At 42.4% G+C, this 23,022-nt stretch overlaps 1 protein-coding gene across 1 annotated transcript; it reads right to left on the minus strand.

Annotated features, from left to right (window-relative positions):
• Positions 1-774: 774 nt before the first annotated feature.
• On the minus strand, positions 775-21,688 carry LOC120043085 (fibroblast growth factor receptor 3-like; the record flags this gene model as incomplete). Its single annotated transcript, XM_038987810.1, has 5 exons — positions 775-921; positions 2,302-2,407; positions 8,552-8,689; positions 21,257-21,327; positions 21,566-21,688. Coding segments are annotated over 5 exons (585 nt in total), but the record flags the coding sequence as incomplete, so codon positions are not given.
• Positions 21,689-23,022: the final 1,334 nt, after the last annotated feature.

Here is a 23,022-nt window from a genome sequence, read left to right on the forward strand (position 1 = left end):
TCATTAAAATTGCTTTAAATCTTTCATACATTCTTATAATTTTTTTTTACTGTAAATGAAAAAAAGATGGATAAAAAACGAGAGAAATAAAATCTGCCAGTTGTGAAAATAATGTTGTTCTGTTGTCAAATAAGTTACAGAAAAAGAAATAAAAAATATTTGCTTACAGTACTAAAATTCTAAACTAGATGAAGCACATGTTACGTCTATAAATATCTTTACAAATATACACGTTAATTATTAAAATAGACATTTTGTATCACTTTAAATGATTATATAATCATGACAGTGTATTTTAGATTGCAATGCTTTGACTCAAAAACAATATTTTAGGAAATTGTACAAGGCAACAATATGATACATTTGAGTTTATATATTTACAATAACACCTTTATAAAGATACATAGAAACCTCCCCATCTATATTTATCTCCTGCTGAAGGAGTTGACTGAAGGGGCTGACTGGGAATGGTGTGACCCATTGGATTGTCAATAACTAAAGACTGGCCAAGTACAAAAATATAAATTTTCATTTTGAAGAAGGAAAAATCAAATCCATCCTTCAATGCAAAGAGTCTTTTAAAAACGTGTCAGTTTGTACAGCATTTAATTTCTATCAAGAGTAGGAACACAAACATATCTGAAGCACTGTGGAAGTAGTGCCTGCGCTGTTCTGTTTCCATATCTGGAGGAGGTTCAAAGATGTCACGGGGTGATCTATGTCATGATCACCCCATCGGTCTGCAGTAGTTTGACAGGGTTTGGGAGACAGGCTTCATTCCCCTGGATCAGTTTGGGGAAGCAGTTCGTCTGGGAGGGGGTCGTGGGCGAACACTGAGTCGTCTCCTGAGGAACAAGTACTGCTGGAGTCCTGGCAGGCTGGTGAGTACTGCTCAAAAGGAACAGACAGGTCCAGGTATTCCTGAAGGAACCAACACAACACACAGCTATAATACAGACAGGTCCAGGTATTCCTGAAGGAACCAACACAACACACAGCTATAATACAGACAGGTCCAGGTATTCCTGAAGGAACCAACACAGGGTTATTTGGACACTGGGGTCAAAGAGGGTTATTTACCCACTAAGGTTCAAAAGGGTTATTTGGACACTGGGGTCCAAAAAGTTATCTGCGATTCCAAGAAAGTAAACTGAGAGACCCCTAAGGAAGGTCAAAGAAAGTCCAAGACATTCATCTTGGGTTAGGGTTACAGTAATTTGGGTTTAGCGTTACAGTAATCAGGGTTTAGTGTTACAGTAATCAGGGTTTAGTGTTACAGTAATCAGGGTTTAGCGTTACAGTAATCAGGGTTTAGTGTTACAGTAATCAGGGTTTAGTGTTACAGTAATCAGGGTTAGCGTTACAGTAATTTGGGTTTAGCGTTACAGTAATCAGGGTTTAGTGTTACAGTAATCAGGGTTTAGTGTTACAGTAATCAGGGTTTAGCGTTACAGTAATCAGGGTTTAGCGTTACAGTAATCAGGGTTTAGTGTTACAGTAATCAGGTTTAGTGTTACAGTAATCAGGTTTAGCGTTACAGTAATCAGGGTTTAGCGTTACAGTAATCAGGGTTTAGCGTTACAGTAATCAGGGTTTAGCGTTACAGTAATCAGGGTTTAGTGTTACAGTAATCAGGTTTAGTGTTACAGTAATCAGGTTTAGTGTTACAGTAATCAGGGTTTAGCGTTACAGTAATCAGGGTTTAGCGTTACAGTAATCAGGGTTTAGCGTTACAGTAATCAGGGTTTAGCGTTACAGTAATCAGGTTTAGCGTTACAGTAATCAGGGTTTAGCGTTACAGTAATCAGGGTTTAGCGTTACAGTAATCAGGGTTTAGCGTTACAGTAATCAGGGTTTAGCGTTACAGTAATCAGGGTTTAGTGTTACAGTAATCAGGGTTTAGTGTTACAGTAATCAGGGTTTAGTGTTACAGTAATCAGGGTTTAGTGTCACAGTAATCAGGGTTTAGTGTCACAGTAATCAGGGTTTAGTGTCACAGTAATCAGGGTTTAGTGTTACAGTAATCAGGGTTTAGCGTTACAGTAATCAGGGTTTAGTGTTACAGTAATCAGGGTTTAGCGTTACAGTAATCAGGGTTTAGTGTCACAGTAATCAGGGTTTAGTGTTACAGTAATCAGGGTTTAGCGTTACAGTAATCAGGGTTTAGTGTTACAGTAATCAGGGTTTAGCGTTACAGTAATCAGGGTTTAGGGTTACAGTAATCAGGGTTTAGTGTTACAGTAATCAGGGTTTAGCGTTACAGTAATCAGGGTTAGCGTTACAGTAATAGTTGTGACTTACGTCTGTGGAGGTCATGGATAGAACCCTGTCATGGTCTTCCACCAGCTGCCTGAAGGTAGGCCTCTGAGATGGAACAGCGTGCCAGCACTCCCTCATGATCATATATCTACAGAGACACACAACAGTTACAATATTTTATTTTGGATTTAGCTAGGCAAGTCAGTGAAGAACAAATTCTTATTTACAATGACGGCCTACACCGGCCAAACCCGGGCCAATTGTGCGCCGCCCTATGGTACTCCCAATCACGGCCGGTTGTGATACAGCCTGGATTCAAACCAGGTGTCTGTAGTGATGCCTCTAGCACTGAGATGCAGTGCCTTAGACCACTGCGCCACTCGGGAGCCACAATACAACACTCCCTCATGATCATATACAGTGCTGTGAAAAAGTATTTGCCCCCTTCCTGATTTCTTATTTTTTTTGCACATTTGTCACACTTAAATATTTCAGATCATCAAACAAATTTAAATATTACACAAAGATAACTCAAGTAAACACAAAATGCAGTTTTTAAGGGATGATTTTATTTATTAATAACGGATGACTGACGTACTCAAAGTAAACTGCCTGTTACTCAGGCCCAGAAGCTAGGATATGCATATAATTGGTAGCATTGGATGGAAAACACTCTGAAGTTTCTAAAACTGTTAAAATGTGTCTGTGAGTATAACATAACTGATATGGCAGGCGAAAACCCGAGGAGAAGCCATCCGGAATTTCTTTTTTTTGAGGTCACAGCCCATTCAAATGCTTGTTTATGGGATATTAAAAGGAATACCTCCCAGATTGCAGTTCCCATGGCTTCCACTAGATGTTAACAGTCTTTAGAAAGGGTTTCAGGCTTGTTTAAAGAAAAGAAGAGTTAGTAATTGTAGTTTTTCAAGGTGGCTCTCATTTTGGACTGTAGTCTTGTGGCGCGCGTGGATGAGGGCGCGCACTTCGTTATTTATCTCCGGTATTGAACATACTACATTCCGTCTTAAATTGGATCATTTATTTACATATTAGGGTACCTGTGGATTGATTAGAAAAGTTGTTTGACTTGTTTGGACGAAGTTTATTGGTAACTTTTGGGATTCCTTTGTCTGCATGTTGAACGACTGGAACGGGTGGATTACTGAATCAAATGCACCAACTAAACTGACTTTTTTGGGATATAAAGAAGGACTTTTATCAAACAAACAACCATTTGTTGTGTAGCTGGGGCCCTTGGGATTGCAAACAGAGGAAGATCTACAAAGGTAAGTGATTTCTTTTATTGCTATTTCTGACTTTTGTGACGCCTCTGCTGGTTTGGAAAATGTTAATAATACTGGTGTATGCGGGGCTCTGTCCTCAGATAATCGCATGGTATGCTTTCGCCGTGAAGCCGTTTAGAAATTTGACAAAGCGGCTGGATTAACAAGAACGTAAGCTTTTAAACGATGTATGACACTTGTATTTTCATGAATGTTTAATATTAACATTTTTGTATTTTGAATTTCGGGCTCTGCAATTTCACCGGATGTTGTCGAGATGGGGCGCTAGCGTCCCACATAGCCCAAAGAGGTTTTAAGGGAAAAAAGCTATCCGAACCTTCATGGCCCTATGTGGAAAAGTAATTGCCCCCTAAACCTAATAACTGGTTGTGCCACCCTCACCAGCAACAACTGCAATCAAGCATTTGCGATAACTGGCAATGAGTCTTTCACATCACTGTGGAGGAATATTAGCCCATTATTCTTTGCAGAATTGTTTTAATTCAGCCACATTGGAGTGTTTTTGAGCATAAACCGCCTTTTTAGGGTCACGCCACAAACCGTCATTTAAAAAAAAAATTAAGCCATTCAGAGGTGGACTTGCTGGTGTGTTTTGGATCATTGTCCTGCTGCAGAACCCAAGTGCGCTTCAGCTTGAGGTCACGAACTGATGGCCGGACATTCTCCTTCAGGATGTTTTGGTAAAGAGCAGAATTCATGGTTCCATCAATCACAGCAAGTCGTCCAGGTCCTGAAGCAGCAAAGCAGCCCTAGACCATCACACTACCACCACCATATTTGACTGTTGTTGGTATGATGTTCTTTTCTGAAATGCTGTGTTACTTTTACGATGTAACGGGACGCACACCTTCCAAAACGTTTACATTTTGTCTCGTCAGTCCACAGAATATTTTCCCAAAATCAATTAAATAACGTTCCCAAGGTAAACGGATTACTTCTCAGGTCCAGATCGTAGAATATGCATATCATTTACAGATTAGGATAGAAAATACTCCAAAGTTTCCAAAACTGTCAAAATATTGTCTGTGAGTATAACAAAACTGATTCTGCAGGCGAAAACCTGAGGAAATCTAACCCGGAAGTGATTTTTTATTTTTTTATCTGTGTTTCCTTGCCCGTCTTTCTTCCATTTAAAGGGGTATCAGGCTTTAGACATAGTTTCAGGCTTTTATTTTGAGAAATGAGCGAGATTTTTCAAAACTCTCCATTTTCTTTCTCTCTTTTATTGAATAGGTTACGGTCTAAATATTATCGATTATGTTTGTTTAAAACAACCTGAGGATTGATTATAAAAAACATTTAACATGTTTCTACGAACATTACAGATACTTTTTGGAATTTTCATCGAACGGAACGTGGCTGTGGTTTTCTGAAAATAACGCGCAACCCAAATGGCGTTTTTTTGTTATAAAAGTAATATTTATCGAACAAAAAGAACATTTATTGTGTAACTGGGAGTCTCGTGAGTGCAAACATCCGAAGATTATCAAAGGTAAGCGATTAATTTTATTGCTTTTCTGACTTTCGTGACCATGCTAATTTGGTGCTAGCTGTTCTAGCATTGATTGATACACTCACAAAAGCTTGGATTGCTGTCGCTGCAAAGCATATTTTCAAAATCTGACACGATAGGTGGATTAACAACAAGCTAAGCTGTGTTTTGGTATATTTCACTTGTGATTGCATGATTATAAATATTTTTTGTAATATTTTGCGCCCTGTAATTCAGTGGTTGTTTAGGAAAATGATCCCGCTAAAGGGATCCGTAGCGCAGAGAAGTTAACTGAGGCAAGTGAGGCCTGCAGTTCTTTAGATGTTGTTGTGGGTTCTTTTGTGACCTCTTGGATGAGTCGTCGCTGCGCTCTTGGGGTAATTTTGGTAGGCCGGCCACTCCTGGGAAGGTTCACCACTGTTCCAAATTTTCTCCATTTGTGGATAATGGCTCTCACCGTGGTTCACTGGAGTCCCAAAGCTTTACAAATGGCTTTGTAACCCTTTCCAGACCGATAGATGTCAATTACTTTGTTTCTCATCTGTTCCTGAATTTCTTTGGATCGCGGCATGATGTCTTGCTTTTTGAGATCTTTTGGCCTACTTCACTTTGTCAGACAGGTTCTATTTAAGTGATTTCTTGATTCAACAGGTCTGGCAGTAATCAGGGCTGGTTGTCGTCCCACCTGGCCAACATCCGGTGAAATTGCAGAGCGCGAAATTCAAACTACAGTATTATAAATATTTAACTTTCATAAAATCACAAGTGTAATACATCAAAATAAAGCTTAACTTCTTGTTAATCCAGCAGTTGTGTCAGATTTCAAAAAGGCTTTACGGTGAAAGCAAACCATGCGATTATCTGAGGACAGCGCCCCGCATACAAACACATGAAAAACATATTTCAACCAGGCAGGTGCGACACGAAAGTCAGAAATAGCGATATAAAAAATGCCTTACCTTTGATGATCTTCTTCTGTTGGTACTCCAAAGGTCCCTGTTCCCTCACAAATGGTCCTTTTGGTCGATAATGTCCTTCTTTATATCCATAAAAACTCAGTTTAGCTGGCGCGCTTCAGTCAATAATCCACCCAGTTTCCCTCCATCAAAATGCATACAAAATGAATCCCAAACGTTACTAATAAACTTTTCCAAACAAGTGAAACAACATTTATAATCAAACCTTAGGTAGCCTAATACGTAAATAAACTATAAAATTTAAGACGGAGAATCGTTATTGTCTTTACCAGATAAAAATACAAAAGAACGCGCTCTCTTCCACACGCTTGGAAATACTACAGCCAAAATGGGAGTCACCTAGAAAAACTACAATTTCTGGCTCATTTTTCCAAAAACCAGGCCAAAACTCTTTCTAAAGACCTTTGACATCTAGTGGAAGCCCTAGGAACTGCATTCTGTGAGGACTTGGCCTTATAATAAAAGTGATGGTCATTGAAAATAGTGGTAGGCTGAACTTTTTTGGGGGGGATTGTTTGTCGCCTGCCATATCAGTTATGTTATACTCACAGACATAATTTTAACAGTTTTAGAAACTTTAGAGTGTTTTCTATCCAAATCTATCCAACCAATTATATGCATATCCTAGCTTCTGGGCCTGAGTAACAGGCAGTTTACTTTGGGCCCGCTTTTTCATCCGGACGCCCCCTACCCAAGAGAGGTTAACAAGGGGGGGCAATTACTTTGTCACATTGGGCCATGAAGGTTCGGATAATTTTTGTTATTAAGGTGAAAAAGCTATCACTTAAAAACTGCATTTAGTGTTTACTTGGGTTATCTTTGTGTAATATTAAAATTAGTTTGATGATCTGAAACATTTAGTTCAGATCAACACAACTGTCCCGTGTGGCTCAGTTGGTAGAGCATGGCGCTTGCAACGCCAGGGTTGTGGGTTCGATTCCCACGGGGGACCAGTACAAAAAAAAAGTATGAATGTATGTACTTGTAAGTCGCTCTGGATAAGAGCGTCTGCTAAATGACTTAAATGTAAATGTAAAATTTAAGTGTGACAAATGTGCAAAAAAATAAGAAATCAGGAAGGGGGCAAATACTTTTTCACAGCACTGTACCTACAGAGACACAACAGTTACAATTCAACACTCCTTCATGATCCATGTCTATATGATAGTGTGTATTACATACCATCCAACTGACATCTTCATACAGACACCATGCATTAACTTCTTATGGCTGCAGGGGCAGTATTGAGTAGCTTGGATGAAAGGTGCACAGAGGTGCCCATAGTAAACTGCCTGCTCCTCAGTCCCAGTTGCTAATATATGCATATTATTATTCATATTGAATAGAAAACACTCTGAAGTCTCTAAAACTGTTTGAATGATGTCTGTGAGTATAACAGAACTCATATGGCAGGCAAAAACCTGAGAAAAAATCCAAACAGGAAGTGGGAATTCTGAGGCTGGTCGATTTTCAACCAAGATCCTATTGAATTCACAGCGAGATATGGATGAGTTTGCACTTCCTACGGCTTCCACTAGATGTCAACAGTCTGTAGAACCTTGTCTGATGCCTCTGCTGTGAAGGGGGGCCGAATGAGAGGGGAATTAGTCAGATCTGCCATGACCTGACCATGCGCGTTCACATGAGAGGGAGCTCTGTTCCATCGCTCATCTGAAGTCAATGTTCCGGTTGGAACGTTATTCAAGATTTATGTTAAAAACATTCTAAAGATTGATTCAATACATCGTTTGACATGTTTCTACTGACTGTTACGGAACTTTTGGACATTTCATCAGCTTTTAGTGAACGCGCTTCCTGACGTTGGATTTGTTTACCAAACACGCTAACAAAAATAGCTATTTGGACATAAATGATGGACATTACCGAACAAAACAAACATTTCTTGTGGAAATGGGAGTCCTGGGAGTGCATTCCGACGAAGATCAGCAAAGGTAAGTGAAGATTTATAATGCTTTTTATGAGTTTTGTTGACTACACAATTTGGCGGGTAACTGTATGGCTTGCTTTTGTGGCTGAACGCTGTTCTCAGATTATTGTGCTTTTGGCGTAAAGCTTTTTGAAATCTGACACAGCGGTTGCACTAAGAACAAGTGTATCTTTAATTCTATGTAAAACATGTATCTTTCATCAAAGTTTATGATGAGTATTTATGTTATTTGACGTGGCTCTCTGCAATTTCTCCGGATATTTTGGAGGCATTTCTGAACATGGCGCCAATGTAAACTGAGGTTTTTGGACATAAATATGAACTTTATCTAACAAAACATATATGTATTGTGTAACATGAAGTCCTATGAGTGTCATCTGATGAAGATCATCAAAGGTTAGTGAATAATTTTATCTCTATTTCTGCTTTTTGTGACTCCTGTCTTTGGCTTGAAAAATTACTGTTTGTCTGTGATTTTGCGGTGACCTAACATAATCGTTTGTGGTGCTTCGCTGAAAAGCCTATTTGAAATCGGACACTTTGGTGGGATTAGTGTTTCAACATTACGTACTGTTCATGTGTGCAGTTGGCAGGCTTGTCCATGCGGTGGCCTTCCTTTAGCAGTTTGAACAGCTCCTCTACAGGGATGCCGGGGTACGGGGACCCTCCCAGGGTAAAGATCTCCCAGAGCAGTACCCCATAGGACCACCTGGAGAGAGGGAACATAGGTCAAAGGTTAGGAACACAGTACAGTTGTAAATTTTTTCCAGTTCCACTGCTCTTAGAAAGTCTGATATGTGTCTGGTTACTCTTCTTCGCTCAGAATAAAAGTTATAAGTTGAGGGGACAGTCTATTAACCCAGAGATCTATTGTTCAGCCTCCACCTCCTCCTCCCCCTCCTCCTACCCCTCCTCCTCATCCTCCTCAGCTTTTGGTCTCAATTCCTTATTGCAAAGAGGTTGCAATAGCATTTTCCTTTTGAACATTGCGTTACAGCCTTATTTACATAAGTATTCAGACCCTTTGCTATGAGACTCAAAATTGAGTTCAGGTGCATCCTGTTTCCATTGATCATCCTTGAGATGTTTCTACAACTTGATTGGAGTTCACCTGTGGTAAATTCAATTGTTTGGTCATGATTTGGAAAGGCACACACCTGTCTATATAAGGTCCCACAGTTGGCAGTGCATGTCAGAGCAGAAACCAAGCTATGAGGTCGAAGGAATTGTGCAAAGAGCTCCAAGGCAGGATTGCGTCAATGCACAGATCTGGGGAAGGGTACCAACAAATGTCTGCAGTATTGAAGGTCCCCAAGAACACAGTGGGCTCTATCATTCTTAAATGGAAGAAGTTTGGAACCACCTAGACTCTTCCTAGAGCTGGCCGCCCGGCCAAACTGAGCAATCGGGGGAGAAGGGCTTTTAGTCATGGAGGTGACCAAGAACCTGATGGTCACTCTGACAGAGCTCCAGAGTTCCTCTGTGGAGATGGGAGAACCTTCCAGAAGGATAACCATCTCTGCAGCACTCCACCAATCAGGCCTTTATGGTAGTGTGGCCAGACTGAAGGCACTCCCCAGTAAAAGGCACACGACAGCCCACTTGGAGTTTGCCAAAAGGTACCTAAAGACTCTCAGACAATGAGAAACAATATTCTTTTGTGTGATGAAACCAAGATTGAACTCTTTGGCATGAATGCCAAGCGTCACGTCTGGAGGAAACCTGGCACCATTCCTACGGGGAAGCATGATGGTGGCAGACTGGGAGACTAGTCAGGATCGAGGGAAGGATGAACGGAGCAAAGTACAGAGATATCCTTGATAAAAACCTGCTCCAAAGCACTCAGGACCTCGGAGTGGGGCGAAGGTTCACTGTCCAACAGGATAGCGACCCTAACCACACAGCCAAGACAACGCAGGAGTATCTTTACCCCTACCTACATGTACAAATGACCTCAACTAACCTGTATTGACTCGGTACTGGTACCCCCTGTATAAAACCTCGTTATTGTTATTGTTACTGTTGTTACTTTACAGTTGGCACTATGCATCGGGGCAGGTAGCGGTCTCCTGGCAAACCCAGATTCTTCTGTCGGACTACCGGATGGTGAAGCCTGATTCATCACTCACAGCCAGAGTCCAATGACTGCGAGCTTTAACACCACTCCAGCCGACACTTGGCATTGTGCATGGTGATCTTAGGCTTGTGTGCGGCTGCTCGACCATGGAAACCCATTTCATGAAGCTTCCGACAAACAGTTATTACGTTGCTTACAAAGGCAGTTTGGAACTCTTTCTTCGAGAGGCAGTTTGGAACTTCGTAGTGTGGTGCAACCAAGTACAAATGGTTTTTACGTGCTACGTGATTCAGCACTTGGCGGTCCACATTCTATGAGCTTGTTTTTTGTTGATGTTTTTTTTGTGTGAGAATGAGGATAAGGGAGGAAAATAAATAAATAGGCCATGGTGGCAAAGTAATTACAATATACCAATTCAACACTGGAATGGTAGATGTGCAGAAGATGAAAGCGCAAGTAGAGATACTGGGGTGCAAAGGAGCAAGATAAAGAAATAAATACAGTATGGGGATGAGGTAGTTGGATGGGCAATTTACAGATGGGCTATGTACAGGTGCAGTGATCTGTGAGCTGCTCTGACAGCTGGTGCTTAAAGATACTGAGGGAAATATGAGTCTCCAGCTTCAGTGATTTTTGCAGGTCGTTCCAGTCATTGGCAGCAGAGAACTGGAAGGAAAGGCGACCAAAGGAATAATTGGCTTTGGGGGTGACCAGTGAGCTTTACCTAATGGAGCGCGTGCTACGGGTGGGTGCTGCTATGGTGACCAGTGAGCTGAGACAAGGCGGGACATTACCTAGCAGAGACTTGTAGATGACCTGGAGCCAGTGGGTTTGGCGGCGAGTATGAAGCGAGGGCCAGACAACGAGTGCGTACAGGTCGCAGTGGTGGGTAGTATATGGGGCTTTGATGACAAAACGGATGGCACTGTGATAGACTGCATCCAATTTGTTGAGTAGAGTGTTGGAGGCTATTTTGTAAATGACATCGCCGAAGTCGAGGATCGGTAGGATGGTCAGTTTTATGAGGGTATGTTTGGCAGATTGAGTGAAGGATGCTTTGTTGCGAAATAGGAAGCCGATTCTAGATTTCATTTTGGATTGGAGATGCTTTATGTGAGTCTGGAAGGAGAGTTTACAGTCTAACCAGACACCTAGGTATTTGTAGTTGTCCACATATTCTAAGTCAAAACCGTCCAGAGTGGTGATGCTGGACGGGCGGACAGGTGCGGGCAGCGATCGATTGAAGAGCATGCATTTAGTTTTACCTGCATTTAAGAGCAGTTGGAAGCCACGGAAGGAGAGTTGTATGGCATTGAAGCTCGTCTGGCGGTTAGTTAACACAGTGTCCAAAGAAGGGCCAGAGGTATACAGAACGGTGTCGTCTGCGTAGAGGTGTATCAGAGAATCACCAGCAGCAAGAGCGACATCATTGATGTATACAGAGAAGAGAGTCGGCCCGAGAATTGAACCCTGTGGCACCCCCATAGAGACTGCCAGAGGCCCGGACAACAGGCCCTCCGATTTGACACACTGAACTCTGTCAAGTAGTTGGTGAACCAGACGAGGCAGTCATTTGAGAAACCAAGGCTGTTGAGTCTGCCGATAAGAATGTGGTGATTGACAGAGTCAAAAGCCTTGACCAGGTTGATGAATACGGCTGCACAGTAATGTCTCTTATCGATGGCGGTTATGATATCGTTTAGGACCTTGAGCATGACCAGCTCTGAAACCAGAATGCATAGCGGAGAAGGCACGGTGGGATTGAAAATGGTCGGTTATCTGTTTGTTAACTTAGCTTTCGAAGACCTTAGAAAGGCATGGTAGGATAGATATAGTTCTGTCGCAGTTTGGGTCTAGAGTGTCTCACCCTTTGAAGAGGGGCCGTGACCGTGGCAGCTTTCCAATCTTTGGGAATCTCAGACGATACGAAAGAGAGGTTGAACAGGCTAGTAATAAGGGTTGCAACAATTTCAGCAGATAATTTTAGAAAGAGAAGGTCCAGATTGTCTAGCCCGGCTGATTTGTAGGGGTCCAGATTTTGCAGCTCTTTCAGAACATCAGCTATCTGGATTTGGGTGAAGGAGAAATGGGGGAGGCTTGGGCGAGTTGCTGTGGTGGGTGAAGGACTGTTAATCGGGGTAGGGGTAGCCAGGTGGAAAGCATGGCCAGCTAGCCTCAGTGCAGTGGGCAGCTGGGAGGAGGTGCTCTTATTCTCCATGGACTTTACAGTGTCACAGAACTTTTTTGAGTTTGTGCTACAGGATGCAAATTTATTTTTGAAAAAGGTAGCCTTAGCTCTCCTAACTGCCTGTGTATATTGGTTCCCAACTTCCCTGAAAAGTTGCATATCACGGGGGCTATTCAATGCTAATGCAGAACGCCACAGGATGTTTTGGTTGGCCTACCACTTCACGGCTGAGCAGTTGTTGCTCCTAGACATTGCCACTTCACAATAACAGCACTTAAAGTTGACCTGGGCAGTTCTAGCAGGGCATAAATCTGACGAACTGACTTGTTTGAAAGTCACTGAGCTCTTCGGTAAGGCCATTCTACTGCCAATGTTTGTCTATGGAGATTGTATGGCTGTGTGCTCAATTTTACACATGTCAGCAACGTGTGTGGCTGAAATTGACAAATCCACTAATTTGAAGGGGTGTCCCTATACTTTTGTATATATACACAGACATATATATATACTGTATATATATGTGCAGGGGCACCGGTTAGCCAGGCTAATTGAGGTAATATGTACGTGAATGTATAGTTAAAGTGACTATGCATAGATGATGAACAGAGAATAGCAGCAGAGTAAAAGATGGGCTGGCGGGGTGGGGGGGGGGGGGGGGGGGGGGGTAAAAGCTGGAGTCTTATGGCTTGGGGGTAAAAGCTGTTTAGAAGCCTTTTGGTCCTAGGCTTGGCGTTCCAGTACCGCTTGCCATGCGGTAGCATAGAGAACAGTCTATGACTGGGGTGGCTGGGGTCTTTGACAATTCTTAGGGCCTTCCTCTGACACCACCTGGAGAGAGTGGTCCTGGATGGCAGGCAGCTTAGCCCCAGTGATGTACTGGGCCGTACTCACTACCCTCTGTAGTGCCTTGCGGTCGGAGGCCGAGCAGTTGCCGTACCAGGCAGTGATGCAACCAGTCAGGATGCTCTCGATGTTACTGCGGTATAACCTTGTGAAGATCTGAGGACCCATGCCGTAATCTTTTCAGTCTCCTGAGGGGGAATAGGTTTTGTCGTGCCCTCTTCACGACTGTCTTGGTGTGTTTGGACCATTCTAGTTTGTTGGTGATGTGGACATCAAGGAACTTGAAGCTCTCAACCTGCTTCACTACAGCCCCGTCGATGAGAATGGGGGCGTGCTCGGTCCTCCTTTTCCTGTAGTCCACAATCATCTCCTTTGTCTTGATTACGTTGAGGGATGGGTTGTTATTCCTGCACCAGCCAGGCAAGGTATCTGACCTCCCTATAGGCTGTCTTGTCGGTGATCAGGCCTACCACTGTTGTGTCGTCTGCAAACTTAATGATGGTGTTGGAGTCGTGCCTAGCCATGCAGTCGTGGGTGAACAGGGAGTACAGGAGGGGACTGAGCACACACCCCTGAGGGGCTCCAGTGTTGAGGATCAGCGTGGCAGATGTGTTGCTACCTACCCTTACCACCTGGGGCCGGCCCGTCAGGAAGTCCAGGACCCAGTTGCAGAGGGAGGTGTTTAGTCACAGGATCCTTCGCTTAGTGATGAGCTTTGAGGGTACTATGGTGTTGAACGCTGAGCTGTAGTCAATGAATAGCATTCTCACATAGGTGTATGTCCAGGTGGGAAAGGGCAGTGTGGAGTGCAATAGAGATTGCATCATCTGTGGATCTGTTTGAGCGGTATGCAAATTGGAGTGGGTCTAGGGTTTCTGGGATAATGGTGTTAATGTGAGCCATTACCAGCCTTTCAAAGCACTTCATGGCTACGGACGTGAGTGCTACTGGTCTGTAGTCATTTAGGCAGGTTACCTTAGTGCTCTTGGGCACAGGGACTATGGTGGTCTGCTTGAAGCATGTTGGTATTACAGATTCAGTCAGGGACATGTTGAAAATGTCAGTGAAGACACCTGCCAATTTGTCAGCATATACCCGGAGCACACGTCCTGGTAAGTCCTGGCCTGTTTAAAGGTCTTACTCACGTCGGCTACAGAGAGCGTGATCACACAACTGTCCGGAACAGCTGATGCTCTCATGCATGCCTCAGGGTTGCTTGCCTCGAAGCGAGCATTGAAGTGATTTAGCTCGTCTGGTAGACTCGTGTCACTGGGCAGCTCGCGGCTGTGCTTCTCTTTGTAGTCTGTAATAGTTTGCAGGCCCTGCCACATCCGACGAGAGTTGGAGCCGGTGTAGTATGATTCAATCTTAGTCCTGTATTGGCGCTTTGCCTGTTTGATGGTCCGTCTGAGGACATAGCAGGATTTCTTATAAGCTTCTGGTGAGAGTCCAGCACCTTGAAAGCGGCAGCTCTAACCTTTAGCTCAGTGCGAATGTTGCCTGTAATCCATGGCTTCTGGTTGGGTTATGTACGTACAGTCACTGTGGGGATGACGTCCTCGATGCACTTATTGATAAAGCCAGTGACTGATGTGCTGTACTCCTCAATGCCATCGGAAGAATCCCGGAACATGTTCCAGTCTGTGATAGCAAAACAGTCCTGTAGTTTAGCATCTTTGACCACTTTTTTATATACTGAGTTACTGGTGCTTCCTGCTTTAATTTTGATTGTAAGCAGGAATCAGGAGGATATAATCATGGTCAGATTTGCCAAATGGAGGGTGAGGGAGAGCTTTGTACGCGTCTCTGTGTGTGGAGTAAAGGGGATCTAGAATTGTTTTCCCCTCTGAGTTGCGCATTTAACATGCTGATAGAAATGAGGTAAAACTGATTTAAGTTTCCCTGCATTAAAGTCCCCGCCCACTAGGAGCGCCGTCTCTGGGGGAGCGGTTTCCCGTCTGCTTATTTCCTTATACAGCTGACTCAGTGCGGTCTTAGTGCCAGCGTCCGTCTGTGGTGGTAAATTAACAGCCTCGAAAAAAATAGATGAAAACTCTCTTGGCAAATAGTGTGGTCTACAGCTTATTCATGATAAGCTGTAGACCACACTATTTGCCAAGAGAGTTTTCATCTATTTTCATTTTTTTTTTTTCAGGCGAGCAAAATCTAGAGGCTGTTTACAAATATACACAGACAACCCCCCCTCTTCTTACCAGAGTGTGCTGTTCTGTCTAGCCAGTGCAGCGTGTATCCCGCCAGCTGAATCTTTTCCATGTCGTCATTCAGCCACAATTCGGTGAAACATAAGATGTTACAGTTTTTGATGTCCCGTTGGTAGGATTTTCGTGATTGTACCTCGTCTAATTATTTGTCCAATGTTTGTATGTTGGCAAGTAATATTGATGGTAAGGGCAGATTTCCCACTCGCCGTCGGTGGATCCTTACGAGACACCCCGCCCTGTGTCCTCTATACCTGCGTCTCTTTCTCCTGCCAATGACGGGAATTTCGGCCTTGTCGGGTGTCTGAAGTACATCCTGTGCGTCCTGCTTATTGAATCATTTTTGTTGTTGTCTAATCCGAGGTGAGTGATCGCTGTCCTGATACCCAGAAGCTCTTTTTTGCCGTAAGATACTGTGGCAGAAACATTATGTACAAATTAAGTTACAAATAACGCGAAAAAACCCCACATAATAGCACAATAGGTTAGTCGCCCGTAAAACGGCTGCCATTTCTTCCTGTGCCATCTTCTTGTACTGTCCTTATAATATGTAAAACACTGTTTAAGAGGTGGTGGGGAAAGTGTGAACTTAAACAGCATAGAGGTGGTGTTGGCAAGGCATACGAAGCTGTCAAAGCTCAGCAGGTTGTATTTCTTAATGATATTGGTAATAGCACTTTCAGAGTTTGTTTCTAAAGCTTTTGGAGTGGTTTCGTTGCTGTGATACTAGTTTGTGACCAGGTTGTGATACAGTACGAGAGATGGGACAAAATCATTGAGAGCATATACAGTTTAGTTTGGTTTCTGATCAATCTGGAATTACCAGGTTGGTTTGGACTGCTCCATATACTTTGTATTTTGAAAGAAAGGCTAGAGTCAATAATTACTCCTAAGCATTTAAAATGTGACACAACATCGATCTTTCTTTAAACACTAGAAGCTTATTTACCAACATTTCTGTAAATTGATATATATCGTTTTGGAATGAAAGTCTTCACATACTACGTCATTCTCCATCAGCCAGTGTGCTTCAATAGGACAAAGTGGAAAGAGTCAGTATGTGCTGCCACTTGGAATTAGTGTAGTGTGCAATGCACTGCTAGAAAAACAGGCGATACGTATCAGTTGACGTAGAAAGTCCTGTAGAAAAGGTGATCTTGTATAATGTTGCAGAAACACTGTGCTATATTTTTACAGTAGCCAACTGCTTTACAACGTCCCTATTTCTGATCATTTAGCCAACTGCTTTACAACGTCCCTATTTCTGATCATTTAGCCAACTGCTTTACAACGTCCTTATTTCTGATCATTTAGCCAACTGCTTTACAACGTCCCTATTTCTGATCATTTAGCCAACTGCTTTACAACGCCCCTATTTCTGATCATTTAGCCAACTGCTTTACAACGCCCCTATTTCTGATCATTTAGCCAACTGCTTTACAACGTCCCTTTTTCTGATCATTTAGCCAACTGCTTTACAACGTCCCTATTTCTGATCATTTAGCCAACTGCTTTACAACGCCCCTATTTCTGATCATTTAGCCAACTGCTTTACAACGTCCCTATTTCTGATCATTTAGCCAACTGCTTTACAACGTCCCTATTTCTGATCATTTAGCCAACTGCTTTACAACGTCCCTATTTCTGATCATTTAGCCAACTGCTTTACAACGCCCCTATTTCTGATCATTTAGCCAACTGCTTTACAACGCCCCTATTTCTGATCATTTAGCCAACTGCTTTACAACGTCCCTATTTCTGATCATTTAGCCAACTGCTTTACAACGTCCCTATTTCTGATCATTTAGCCAACTGCTTTACAACGTCCCTATTTCTGATCATTTAGCCAACTGCTTTACAACGTCCCTATTTCTGATCATTTAGCCAACTGCTTTACAACGTCCCTATTTCTGATCATTTAGCCAACTGCTTTACAACGCCCCTATTTCTGATCAATTAGCCAACTGCTTTACAACGTCCCTATTTCTGATCATTTAGCCAACTGCTTTACAACGCCCCTATTTCTGATCATTTAGCCAACTGCTTTACAACATCCCTATTTCTGATCATTTAGCCAACTGCTTTACAACGTCCCTATTTCTGATCATTTAGCCAACTGCTTTACAACGTCCCTATTTCTGATCATTTAGCCAACTGCTTTACAACGTCCCTATTTCTGATCATTTAGCCAACTGCTTTACAACGCCCCTATTTCTGATCATTTAGCCAACTGCTTTACAACGTCCCTATTTCTGATCATTTAGCCAACTGCTTTACAACGTCCCTATTTCTGATCATTTAGCCAACTGCTTTACAACGCCCCTATTTCTGATCATTTAGCCAACTGCTTTACAACGCCCCTATTTCTGATCATTTAGCCAACTGCTTTACAACGTCCCTTTTTCTGATCATTTAGCCAACTGCTTTACAACGTCCCTATTTCTGATCATTTAGCCAACTGCTTTACAACGCCCCTATTTCTGATCATTTAGCCAACTGCTTTACAACGTCCCTATTTCTGATCATTTAGCCAACTGCTTTACAACGTCCCTATTTCTGATCATTTAGCCAACTGCTTTACAACGTCCCTATTTCTGATCATTTAGCCAACTGCTTTACAACGCCCCTATTTCTGATCATTTAGCCAACTGCTTTACAACGCCCCTATTTCTGATCATTTAGCCAACTGCTTTACAATGTCCCTATTTCTGATCATTTAGCCAACTGCTTTACAACGTCCCTATTTCTGATCATTTAGCCAACTGCTTTACAACGTCCCTATTTCTGATCATTTAGCCAACTGCTTTACAACGTCCCTATTTCTGATCATTTAGCCAACTGCTTTACAACGTCCCTATTTCTGATCATTTAGCCAACTGCTTTACAACGCCCCTATTTCTGATCAATTAGCCAACTGCTTTACAACGTCCCTATTTCTGATCCTTTAGCCAACTGCTTTACAACGCCCCTATTTCTGATCATTTAGCCAACTGCTTTACAACATCCCTATTTCTGATCATTTAGCCAACTGCTTTACAACGTCCCTATTTCTGATCATTTAGCCAACTGCTTTACAACGTCCCTATTTCTGATCATTTAGCCAACTGCTTTACAACGCCCCTATTTCTGATAATTTAGCCAACTGCTTTACAACGTCCCTATTTCTGATCATTTAGCCAACTGCTTTACAACGCCCCTATTTCTGATCATTTAGCCAACTGCTTTACAACGCCCCTATTTCTGATCATTTCTCCCACATACGGTGCATTCGGAAAGTATTCAGACCCCTTGACTTTTTCCACATTTTGTTGCGTTACAGCCTTATTCTAAAATTGATTAAATCTTTTTTCCCCTTATCAATCTACACACAATACCCACCACAGGTTTTACATTGTTTATTACAAATGTATAAAAAAAATAAAAAACAAAAAAATCAAATTTACGTAAGTATTCAGACCCTAGTACTTTGCTGAAGGACTTTTGGCAGCGATTACAGCCTGGAGTCTTCTTGGGTATGACGCTACAAGCTTGACACACCTGTATTTGGGGAGTTTCTCCCATTCTTCTCTGCAGATCGTCTCAAGCTCTGTCAGGTTGGATGGGGAGCAATCGGTGCACAGCTATTTTCAGGTCTCTCCAGAGATGTTCAATCGGGTCCGGGCTCTGGCTGTGCCACTCAAGGATATTCAGAGATTTGTCCAAAAGCCACTCCTGCGTTGTCTTGGCTGGTTTTCATCAAAGATCTCTCTGTTCTTTGCTCCGTTCATCTTTCCCTCGATCCTGACTAGTCTCCCAGTCCCTGCCGCAGAAAGACATCCCCACAGTATGATGCTGCCACCACCATGCTTCACCGTAGGGATGGTGCCAGGTTTCCTCCAGACGTGACGCTTGGCATTCAGGGCAAAGAGTACCATCTTGTTTTCATCAGACCAGAGAATTTTGTTTCTCATGGTCAGAGTCCTTTAGGTGCCTTTTGCAAACTCCAAGCGGGCTGCCATGTGCTTTTTACTGAGGAGTGGCTTCCGTCTGGCCACACTACCATAAAGGCCTGATTGGTGGAGTGCTGCAGAGATGGTTGTCCTTCTGGAAGGTTCTCCCATCTTCACAGAGGAACTCTAGAGCTCTGTCAGAGAGCCCATCAAGTTCTTGGTCACCTCCCTAACCAAGGCCCTTCTCCCCCGATTGCTCAGTTTGGCCGGGTGGCCAGCTTTAGGAAGAGTCTTAGAGGTTCAAAACTGCTTCTATTTAAGAATGACGGAGGCCACTGTGTTCTTGGGGACCTTCAATGCTGCAGACATATTTTTGGTACCCTTCCCCATATCTGTGCCTCGACCCAATCCTGTCTCTGAGCTCTACAGACAATTCCTTCGACCTCATGGCTTGGTTTTTGCTCTAACATAAACTGTCAACTGTGGGACCTTATATAGACTGGCATGTGCCTTTCAAAATCATGTCCAATCAATTTCATTTACCACAGGTGGACTCCAATCAAGTTGTAGAAATATCTCAAGGATGATCAATGGAAATAGGACTACTAACCATCGGTCCTGGCAACCCACATTACGCACACCTGGCAACCATCATTGCGCACACCTGCTCACCATCGTTACACACACCTGGACTTCATCATCGTCCTGATTACTCTCCCTTCATTTAGCCCTCAGTAGTATCAGTCATCAGGTAGTATTGTTTTCTCTCACGTTCTGTACCCGGCTCATGTTTGTTCATTTGTATCGTTTAATTATTAAATGTGTCTGAAAACGTATTTAAATAACAAACATTTCTAAAAACCTGTTTTTGCTTTGTCATTATGGGGTATTGTGTGTATATTGATGATTATATATTTTTTTATTCAATCCATTTTAGAATAATGCTGTAACGTAACAAAATGTGGAAAAAGTCAAGGGGTCTGAATACTTTCCGAATGCACTGTATGAGGATAATGAAACTAAGACTGACATTTCGTAAACGTGCTCTCAACCTGCCATTGAATACAAATTATTTTAAATTGTGCATGTCAAGTTATAGTCAAATACTATATTAATATATCAATTATATTTACCATCTACAAATGTTTCTATTCAACACTTGAAAAAGAGCAGTTTTGATATGTTTATCTTGTATGTTTTACTGTAGGATTAAATGGTAGTTAAATGACTAAATGGTGAGTATCATTATCCGATGTCTTGGGGACTAAACTAAATGGTCTCAAGGTATGTCATGGAAAATGTAGATTTTGTATGAATGAGTCTGGGGTGAAAGATGTGTGAAAAATGGTTGAACATAAGATAGGGGGCATTACAAGTGTTATCAGTTTACAGTCTTGTACCTAAGAGGTTTTTCAAACATAACCACTTCGGCACATTTTTCAGATGTAAAGGGGTGTCTTCTATAAGAGATGGTGGATTACATGGCTACAACACAATACAGGGCTGTGACACCTCTCTGATGCCTCGTTTAGCGATTAAAGTAAAAACAGTGGATGGAATGTGGTGGTCTGATAAAATGGAGCTGGAGTATCACACAGCACAGATGACAGGGAGAGAGGGAGATACAAGGGAGATTGAGAGTTACAGATACCGAGGGAGAGAGAGAGAGACGGATACTGAGGAAAAGATGGAGGGAGGGAGAGGACGGGAGAAAGAGAGAGAGGGAGACAGAGGGACAGACAGAGGGAGAGAGAGAGAGAGAGAGACAGAGAGGGAGGTAGAAGAGGCAGAGAGCCATACGAGAGAGAGACAGAGATAGAGACAGAGGGAGAGCGAGAGAGAGGGAAACATATTGAGAGAGAGATGGAGAGCGAGGGAAGCTAATGAATCCATATTGACACACAGGACGTTAGGTTTGATGCTAATTGACTAAGTCATGATATTACAAAACAGATTCCTGTCCTGCATATCTACATGGAAAGAGCAGAGGCGTGCTGCGCGGCCAGCTGTCTCCACTCACACATCACTCTGGTTCGTGTAGACGCGGTCGAACAGAGCCTCTGGTGCCATCCATTTCACGGGCAGACGACCCTGCAACAACACACAGACAACAGAACAATAACCTCAGCACAACGGATTAAACTAGCAGCCACACAGAACAGATATACCCTACCAACCCACTACGCCTCCCAAATACTGTCTTACCCATAAAATATATATCCCGCCCACCCACATTCCCCAAATTCTGTTTTATCCAGAACAGATACCACATCCATCCACACCCCCAATCCCCGTATTTTCCATAACCGATATAGCACCTTAAACTCACATTGGTGGTCTTCTTGTAGTAGTCTATGTTGTGCACATCTCTAGCCAGACCGAAGTCTGCGATCTTCATCACGCTTTCTTCAGTTACCAGGACGTTCCTGGCTGCCAGGTCTCTATGGATACACTGAGGAGGAAGAGGAACAACACCTCAGGTTAAAACACCCTGGACTGTATTATACTGTATAGGCCAATACACTGGACTGTATTATACTGTATAGACCAATACACTGGGGTGTATTATACTGTATAGACCAATACACTGGACTGTATTATACTGTATAGACCAATACACTGGACTGTATTATACTGTATAGACCAACACACTGGACTGTATTATACTGTATAGACCAATACACTGGACTGTATTATACTGTATAGACCAACACACTGGACTGTATTATACTGTATAGACCAATACACTGGACTGTATTATACTGTATAGACCAACACACTGGACTGTATTATACTGTATAGACCAACACACTGGACTGTATTATACTGTATAGACCAACACACTGGACTGTATTATACTGTATAGACCAACACACTGGACTGTATTATACTGTATAGACCAACACACTGGACTGTATTATACTGTATAGACCAACACACTGGACTGTATTATACTGTATAGACCAATACACTGGACTGTATTATACTGTATAGACCAACACACTGGACTGTATTATACTGTATAGACCAATACACTGGACTGTATTATACTGTATAGACCAACACACTGGGCTGTATTATACTGTATAGACCAATACACTGGACTGTATTATACTGTATAGACCAATACCCTGGACTGTATTATACTGTATAGACCAACACACTGGACTGTATTATACTGTATAGACCAACACACTGGACTGTATTATACTGTATAGACCAATACACTGGACTGTATTATACTGTATAGACCAACACACTGGACTGTATTATACTGTATAGACCAATACACTGGACTGTATTATACTGTATAGACCAACACACTGGACTGTATTATACTGTATAGACCAATACACTGGACTGTATTATACTGTATAGACCAACACACTGGACTGTATTATACTGTATAGACCAACACACTGGACTGTATTATACTGTATAGACCAATACACTGGACTGTATTATACTGTATAGACCAATACACTGGACTGTATTATACTGTATAGACCAACACACTGGACTGTATTATACTGTATAGACCAACACACTGGACTGTATTATACTGTATAGACCAACACACTGGACTGTATTATACTGTATAGACCAACACACTGGACTGTATTATACTGTATAGACCAACACACTGGACTGTATTATACTGTATAGACCAACACACTGGACTGTATTATACTGTATAGACCAATACACTGGACTGTATTATACTGTATAGACCAACACAATGGACTGTATTATACTGTATAGACCAACACACTGGACTGTATTTTA

This window comes from Salvelinus namaycush, unplaced genomic scaffold (assembly GCF_016432855.1).
Source record: "Salvelinus namaycush isolate Seneca unplaced genomic scaffold, SaNama_1.0 Scaffold86, whole genome shotgun sequence".
In the NCBI taxonomy this organism is placed as follows: Eukaryota; Metazoa; Chordata; class Actinopteri; order Salmoniformes; family Salmonidae; genus Salvelinus; species Salvelinus namaycush.